The following is a 9159-nucleotide window of genomic DNA, read 5'->3' on the forward strand; positions in this document are numbered from 1 at the left end:
CATTGTGTTACGGTGGGGATGGGGGTGGTTTTGTCTTTTTCTTTTTTGCCCTTTTTTAATTTTATATATTTGATTTTAAAATTTTGTTTAATTTTTAAGACAATAAAGCCCCTACCAAACTAACGAAATTAAGAACTTGAACTTGATTTGTTAACAACTTGATTTGTTAACAACTGCAAATACAATGCCGAAATTAGGAAAATTGAAATCACGATGACTAAATTTGATTTCGAGCCAAACCCAATGACCAAAATTATAATTAACCCTTCTCACTTTTAGCTCTAATTATTAAAAAAAAAAATGGAGTGGGGGTAACTCACACATCGAGGAAGTTTCTTACTAGTAAAGACTTCAAAAGGGGAATGCTTGGAGTGACTTCAATTCATGCTCAATGCGATTCATGTTCATTCTGATTATGGAGCACCTTCTGGTGTACGCATAAGGGGGGTGTTACACCAGGCAACAAAACATAATAAACATTATCAAGCAGCGAAAACCCCACTGTGTAGACCAGAAGAGTCCATAGTATATTTTTGTATTACAAATACAAAAAACAATCATTGCTGCGAATACAAGAAGGCTTTCTACCCGACAACTAATTGAGATAATAACTTAGATACGAGAAACTATTTGACAAAATTGATGCTAGTCGTCTACCTATTCTCTCAATTGAAAATATAAATTGGAAATGCTTTGATTAGATATGAGAGAACCAATAAAATCAAAAGGCAGATGGGGGGACTAAAAGCTACACTCGGAGATTATCTTTCCCATTTCACTTTGTGCTCATTGCCACCAGTCAACAAAATCTATTGAAGCACAAGACAGAAACTAAAACTTTCCCACTATCATTTCATGGCCACGGACTCCCTTTTGCTCATTTCTCTTTCTTAGCCAATGCCTCCCCTTTGCACTCACTTCCAGCAGTAACCACAAAACCTGCACCAACCTGGAAGGCAAACAAACATAATAATGAGATACCAGCCGCTGCATGAGACATGAGGGGAAGAGAGGCAAGAAGAGAGATCCAAAAAAAAGTATGCTTACTTGGCAATCTTTTAGTACAACGCGATCTTGGAGCTGTACATTGCTGCAAATAATTGAATTTTGGATCGAACAGCCATCGCCAATGGTAACATGATTCATAACAACTGAATTCACAACCTGCAGATGTTAAACATTAAAATTTGATAAATTTATCTGAGCTCCAGATATCTCTGTCATTGTAATTAATCAGAAAGACACAGAGAAGATATAAAAAAGCTAGATACAATTTTTTATTATTTTTAATTCCAACCTTTAAAGGTAAAAAAAAAAAATCATCTTACCTTCACATTAGAACCTATCCGGCAGTGACGGCCAATAACAGATCGCTTAACACTACATTTGTCACCCATTTGTGAACCTTCCCCAAGCATGCAATGTGGTCCAACCTAAAACAAAGTCCCACCAGCTGATGAGTACCATAATAACCTTAAAATGAAGTCACCCAGGGCAGTGACCTAAACTTTCCCAAAATTGTCAGAAAGGTCAACAAGATCTAATGCTAATTTGGCAATCCATTTTTTTGAAATGTAAATACTTTGACTTACAGTTGTTTTTGATCCAAGTTCTGCTGATGGATGAATGATGTTATTTTGTGCAGAGAAGGAATACCCTGACAAATGGCTAGCGTCTCCTATGACCTGGCAGGAATTCAGAATTCAACATGCGGACATGCCAAAAGGTTGCACAGAATGAAAATGTAGAACAGATGATTATCATAGGAAATGCCCAACTTAAAGCTCTTAAACTCACATCTCGATTAATGTCACTGAATGCTTGAATGGAATTTAAACGCACACAGTATTTGCTCTTTCCAGCAATATAAACACAGCATTTATGGGTTCTTCGAACAGGAGTAGAGCCATTAGGACCTAGAGCATAGAGCTCATGGAAACTTGGAGTGGATGAATTAGCCAGGATTTGAGATAGCATTAATTGGTTGTTCTGAGAACTGGCCTTCTCATTTCCGTTTTCCTCTGTTTGTGGTGCACCATTTAACAACACTTCTGAACTCTTTAATACAAAGAAATACGAACTAGTCAGATGTTTTAGAAGGGCCAGTATCCTAAAGGACTCTAATAAGGAAACTCACTGGACTAACCAGCTGGCATCGAACAAGATAAGGCAATACATCCTGCTTTAAACTCTGAAAAGTATCCTTTTGATCCAAAACTTCATGCAGAACAGACCTAGGAGGGAATGAAAGTATATATTGTAAGCATGTAAAAAGAACAATTTGTGCATGAAACAATCATTATTTATAAGCAAAAAGAAAGGAGTTATAACCTCTTGAATGCATATAAATGAGCATCCATGAGATCAGATCGAATTTCCATCTACACAGAAAAAAAAAAGTATAAGAATATGCAGAAAACTATTTAACCTTATATCAAGGTTAAATGACATTTGAATTGACAATTCTTAACTTCATAAAAATTTCCATTGCTTCAAAGAAATATACATAGCAACAAAAAACAAAGTACGGAAATTACAGCAATGCCCCCGAACTGAGGTGTTATCATTTACCCCCTAAAAAATGTTTGCCCTATAAATTATGCACTGTAGGGTCTCTGTCCAGTTCCATTCACTTTTCTGTTAAATGCGCCATGTGACCCCTTTTTCAAGGGTATTTTTCTCACTTCCCCTGCCTCTTCTCTCTTCTGTCTCCCTTCTTCTTTCCGTGTCCACTCTTCTTTCCCCGCCCCATTCCCAAATACGCAACCCTTTATTGTAACTTGATCAACCAAAAAGCTCCAAGAGTCATAGGAAAAACTGAATTCAATTCAGTTGGAGTACACAGCTGAAAGTAACATATAAAAGAAACACAACTGACATATCAACCGCTAACTTTGAATACCCAACCATCGGAGTACCCAACTCAAGCTGGTCATTGAATTTGAATACCCAACTCAGAGTACATTTCACAAGCTTTATAACCAACTCCACAATACCTAAATATTTCATGATTTCCATGGCTATTGCTCTTGTTGGGACATTTTATTGAGCATGTGCTAGATAAGAGGCAGAATCTGGGCTTAAACAAAAAATTCATATTTTCCACACAACTTTCAAACCAAACCCAATACCACAGATAATCCACTAAGCTAACCAAACCATTACAAAATTTGTACAAATTTGTGCAATATTAAAAGAACCAAAGAAACTAAGCCATAACCAAACAAAATCAGGAAAAGAAATTTTAAGTTCAGTAAACAAGCTCATCAAATTACTCCATATTGTAATCTCCTTAAAGCCCATCAAAATCAAACAAAACCCAGCCCCAAATCAACAGCCAAACCAAATCATTGGACACTTACCCAGCACCCACAGCCAAATAAAACACCCCAACCCCCCAACCACATAAAAGTCATCCCAGCCGTCCAATGCCCAAAGTGACCCAAACCCAGCGAAATGCTAATCCCTAAATCCCATTAACCCAAGCAAGAACAAGCAGAAAAAGGGAAGAGAGAGAGAGAGAGAGAGAGAGAGAGAGAGAACAAATGTAGGAGAGTAAACAGAGAGAGAGTGAAGGAAAAAGAGAGAGAAGAGATATGAAAAGGGAAATAAATAAAATTGGAAACGAATGACCAAACTTCCCTTAATAAAGGGTTCATATCCACGGAACATGACCTTATTTAACAGAATCTTGGATGGAACTGGACGGCAACCCATCAATTTTTTTTTAAACAGAGATTTTCATTTGGGGGAGACCCCAGATTAACAGACAAGCATAATCAAGGGGGTAAACTGAAAGAAGAAAAGATTTGGGGGACAAATTGTAACACCCCTATCATTAGAAAGCTGGAATGCCATCCTGAAAAGAAATTAATCAAATCCGTAACAGAAGTTTCAATGTAGTAGTGATGATCAGCATGAAGTAAATCAGTAACTCATAATTTTTTATATGATGATGTCCAAGATGAGAGAATAGTTTTACAAAGTTACGCGGGCGCATTAAGCATATGCCCATTGAAGTTCACCAGCCAAGTAATTGTTTTCTAGTCTACCGAAAGAAACAAGACAATCCACTGAGGGAAACCCATTACCTGGCCAACTGCACGGAGTATGCTCTTCTGAATTCGAATATCTTTTTCAAGTTCTGCTCCTAGTAAGAACCAAAAGAAGCTAGATGAGGAACATGTAAGGCTGCATGCTAAAGAAAAGGATAAGTAATGATCTAACCCGTTGCTATGTACACTAAAAACTGCTTTGTGGGATCCAGACCAATGATATTGTAGTGTCCAGGTTTTTTGGCTTTATCTTTTCCAACAGAAGATCCTGATTCTGAAGGTCCACTTACAGGAGCAGAGCAAAGCATTGCAGTTACTACTGCATCATGACGTCTATGAGCAGCAGCTACTGCACCAAGAGGAACATCAGAGACAATATCACCACTCACAACCTGCAGGCATACAAACAGTTGAATACTATGTAAGAAAAAACTTTTAAGAAGTCAAAATACTAAAAAGGATATCTAGATGCTAACCAAAATGTCTTTTGCAGTCAGGTGGTGTGCAATGGCCCGCAGTGCACCAGCTGTTCCAACATCCTCAGGGACTGCTGCAACCTGCAGTATACAGAATTATGCAATGCTTCTGTAGGTGAAAAACTTAGGTAAAGGACCTGTGAGTCGAGTTAATGAAAAGGACTGCTCAGTATCATCGTGACTAAAGACTTTATATACTGAGGAACTCAGTTTACATGCACGGGCAAACAAAATGCAATAATGCAAGGGATGTGCATCCAGCTTCACAGAAAATGAAGCCATAGAAATAATTTTGAAAACACAGGGAATTGCCAATTTACATGCAAAGGCTACCACGCCAAATAACAAATTCAATTACTTATACAATTGCCCTTTTTTTCCAAACAGTAACAAAACTAACAAAAATCAAATTTCAAATTCAATAACTAGAATAATCAGCACAGATACAGCCTCGCAAACTTAGACCTTCAATAAGAATTTTAGTCATTTGGAGCTCAAGATTACTCAGCGCAGAAAAGGACAGTATAGATACCAGACAATTGCATGATGGCATACAGATCAAGCATTGACAGGGATAAAATTAAGGCCGCACAATCAAGAGACAGAGAGATTGAGATTGTGCGGAACCATTCTTCCACAAGTAACTCCCTGTTCCAGTAAGTAGAGATACCCAAAATCAAATGGATAAATAATTAATCTGAGTCAGAATCAATAGTATTTGATTAATCCTTTCCTTTTCATCAATCGGATCACTGTATGAGACCCAAGATTCCTTTTTTTTGTTTTTTGATGTGTTATTGATAAGAATCATTTTTTCACTTAATAGAAAGGAAAAAAAAATATGAAAGAGTAGATAGCAGAGGACAAGGTGTCCACTGACATAAAAAGTCTACTAATCAACAGCTAAGAATAATTACATCCGCCAAAGAACAGCCACATAAAAAAAAAATACATCCAATCAGAAGAAATATAAAAATAAAAATAATAAAAAAAGTCCTTGAGCTCTGTAGATATTGAAGCTCATAAGGATGCCCAACACAGACCCTCCCCCACAAGTGATCCACTTCCTTAACCCAAGCATCATTAAATAAATACCATTCTATTTCTCTCCCCAAAAACTACCCAAAAAGAGCCATCACAACATTGGTGCCAAAAGATCATTCAGTTTTTGACACATTTCCAAAAACTTACACAAGGACTCCAAGACTATCTTTTCTAATTGTTAGACATCAAGTGTTCTCTTCCGTACAAATTGTATTTGATCCATTAATGCTAAACAATAAAAACTACTACTACCACTACAACAACATAGCATTTAAAAAGAAACAAACTAAAGTAACATAAATTTCAAAAATAATATTAGTTAAAATAAAAACACAAGAAAGCAAAGTTGGGTAAGTACCTCAACATGTAAACGATCAACATAAGCCCCTGAAATCCAACTGCCAACGCGTACAGCCGCATCCTGCCCTTCAACCACCTAGAATGAATATACACAACGCAAAATCAATAAGGAGCGCTGTTTGGTTGCTGCTGGAAAGAGGGAAACTTGACATCACACAAACTATCTTAACCCATGAAAACCGCCATGAGCAATGAAACAGAGAGCATAAGCAGAGCAATGAAACGGTTAGAGAGAGAAAGATGAAGAAATCGTACAACAATGAGATCCTTAAGGTTGCTGAGTTCTAAGAGCTCCAGAACGTACGAGATAACCGGACGATTCCCCACAGGAAGCAGAGCTTTTGGAACCTCCTGTCATTATAAAAGAGTAGAAATTATAAAAAATAAACAGCAAAGTAATAAGAAAAAGAAGAAGAGGAAACAGTAATGATTGTAGAAATAGGAACCGAGCGTTTGGCTGGAGGGAAAATTGGAGAGAAAAAGACATAAATAAATCGAACTGAGATAGTATCTTTCCGGGAAATCAAGTGGAAAAAAGTTTGAGGACCTTGGAGACGAGAGGGACAAGGTTCTTTGAGGTGCCACCAGCTAAGACGACCACTTGGAAATCCATCGGAGCACAGAGAGCGAGAGAGAGAGAGAGAGAAGAGGGGTTTAAGGTTTTCTTGCGTTTCTGTCTCTGAACTGAAGCTGAGAAATTGGGAAGGAGAGCGTGGCTTTACTGCTCGTAATTATTCTGTTTTACGGTGTCACTTACAAGACTACTGCTGCTTTTAACTACTTACCACATCACAATTAAAAGTTTAATCCTCCGTTTAGATGAGAAAAAATAATTCGAAATTTAGCTAAAAGTCAAGAATTTAAGAGTAGAAATTGACAATTCCCTTATTTGACAACTTAAGAGTGAAATTTATTAAATGATGCGTGAAAAAAATCGTGGAAATTGGGACAACAAATTCCCGAGTTTAATTTCCACCATTTCTCATTTCAAAATTTTCATTGTGTCATTTACAAAATTCCGTCATTTACCAAATTCGACATACTTATCCAAACACTAGCAATTGAAATGATGGAATTCTATGTAATTTTCAATTGCTTCATCTAAACGGACAGTAATGGATTTTAATGGAGTCTATAAAATTATTCAATTTAAAATTTAAATGGAGTCTATAAAATTAAATAAAACTTTGGATGTATTTAGTCCTGACTTTCAACAACTTTACAAAAATCGATGTGTATTCAAGCAGTCATTATTTATGAGCGAAATACAAAAGTTGTGGATTTTGATAATTATATAGTATATTTTAGGTTATGATAAATACATGTTTCAGTCCAAAAATAATTTTTTTTATTGTTATAAAAATAAGAAAAGAAAGGTAGCTGAGAAAATAATTGTGCTTTATAGGTAATATAACTCTAAGTAGATACTCGGATAATGCATACCAATCTTTAAATGGATAGCCATATTAGTAAGTGTTGAGGCCCAAAAAGTCACGAGAAACCCAAAGACATTTAAAGCCCAATATACCATATAATGTTGGTCATGCATTAATCCAAGCTATACTTTGGGAGTTAGTCATTAAATAAATATATAAATAGTGTGCATGTCATGCCAAGCCAATAATACATTTTTTTCATATGTCAATCATCTACCAAGCTCACATGAACCCAAGTCATGTGGTTCATGGGGCTTGCGCGAAGGATTATGGTGTGGAAGGTTATGGAGGTCCACAAGGCCCACGGAAGCTCTTGGATAATCTACCTACTTGGGAGCACCAAAATCCAAGCTCATTACTTGGAGTTCTCCAATGTGGGTGAGCAAATGAGATATTTTTCAAGCACTTCATTTTAGGAAATAGTCATTTTCCAATGTTTAGCTTTACCTGCTAGAAATAAGAATATATCAAGGCTCCCTTTTACCTATTGAAAATAGACTAACTCCAACACTTCCTTTTACCCATTAGAAACTAAAGAGAGCCTTCAGACCATCAAACCATCAACCAACTCCTCTTGGTTGCTCAAGCACCCTAGCAACCATCAAACCATCTTCCTCCCTCCCTTCGGCTACTGCAAGCATTCCAGTAGCCATTTGCCATTCCTCATCTATCACAACCATTTCTTCTACTTTCTTAGCCTTGAAATCCTCTATCTTCCCTATGAAGCTTCACCAAGCATAACTCTAAGCATTTCCTTCCTCCTCATACCCTTCCAAGTTATAAACATCATAGCCTTCAAGCCTCAAACTTTTCCTTCCATCATCCTTCTCTTAAAACTCTTAAATCACCGTAGCCATAGCCACAAACAACAAGTTCTCAACACCCAAACTCAATCCTATGCACACCAAGTCAAGCACATGCATTCTCATTTGCTAAACTTGTGGGCCCTTAGCTCCCACACTCCAAGATCTCATGCCAAGCTGGCACAATCTCGGTTCAACATCATCAAGTCATCTTCAACCATGCAAAAGCACGACCAAGCATTCGTCAAGCTGTTGGAAATCTACTCAAGACACCCATCCTTTATCTCCATCTCTCTCTCTCTCTCTCTCTCTCTCTCTCTCTCTCTCCCAAAAAGCTCCATAACAATTCTGAAACACCCATCCTCTCAAGCTAAGTTGAAACCATAGTCATTACCTTTTTTGTAAGAAAATGCAAAAATCACAAGCTCTTCGTCTAGCTGCCAAAAAACACCTAAAATCTCAAGCCTTAATTCGTTCTTTATGCTCATTTTCTCTTAGCTCCCACGCCATAAGCCTCTCATGCCAAGCCTAGTAGAATCTTGATTCACAAAAAAGGAAACTCTCAAGCCAAGCCTATGCAACATCAATGCACCCTCTTCAACTCTTCGTCTAGCTACCGAAAACATCAGCACAAAACACGCAACGGCTGGAAGAAGAACAAAGTACTCCCCTGCCACTTGCTTCTCCCTCGGGATGCTTTGGGCATATTTCTCGCTAACTCATAAAAAAAGAGCAACAAAGGCTTGATTCACCACTCTACGGCAGTTCAAGAATCAACAAGCCCCGACGAGCTTTCCAACCGAAAAAGACCCTAGCAATAAGATAATTCATAACAACCCTTGGATACCCACTATACATAGAATTTTCCTCATTAAAACATAACTAGCAAAATTCATATGGAGAAAAAAAAAAAAAAAACCAAACAAACAAACAAAATAGATAGGAAAATGAGTATATTATTGAGTTGTGACAGATGTACAACACT

At 37.3% G+C, this 9159-nt stretch overlaps 1 protein-coding gene across 4 annotated transcripts; it reads right to left on the bottom strand.

Moving 5' to 3' along the window:
- On the bottom strand, positions 354 to 6645 carry LOC18780985 (translation initiation factor eIF-2B subunit gamma). Of its 4 annotated transcripts, none has more exons than XM_020562788.1 (13): positions 6483 to 6645; positions 6191 to 6286; positions 5934 to 6011; positions 4532 to 4612; positions 4228 to 4447; positions 4092 to 4144; positions 2332 to 2381; positions 2138 to 2234; positions 1798 to 2058; positions 1593 to 1685; positions 1329 to 1433; positions 1048 to 1164; positions 354 to 949 (listed from the first exon to the last, which is right to left on the bottom strand). In XM_020562788.1, exons 1-13 carry the CDS (start codon positions 6546 to 6548, stop codon positions 878 to 880), a joined length of 1389 nt encoding a protein of 462 aa, XP_020418377.1. In that variant the 5' UTR covers positions 6549 to 6645; the 3' UTR covers positions 354 to 877. The 4 variants fall into 4 exon arrangements, with proteins under 4 accessions (XP_020418377.1, XP_020418376.1, XP_020418378.1 ...); XM_020562787.1 differs by having other exon boundaries at positions 4092 to 4150; XM_020562789.1 differs by having other exon boundaries at positions 2147 to 2234; positions 6483 to 6644.

Source organism: Prunus persica, chromosome G4, assembly GCF_000346465.2.
Source record: "Prunus persica cultivar Lovell chromosome G4, Prunus_persica_NCBIv2, whole genome shotgun sequence".
Taxonomy (NCBI): Eukaryota; Viridiplantae; Streptophyta; class Magnoliopsida; order Rosales; family Rosaceae; genus Prunus; species Prunus persica.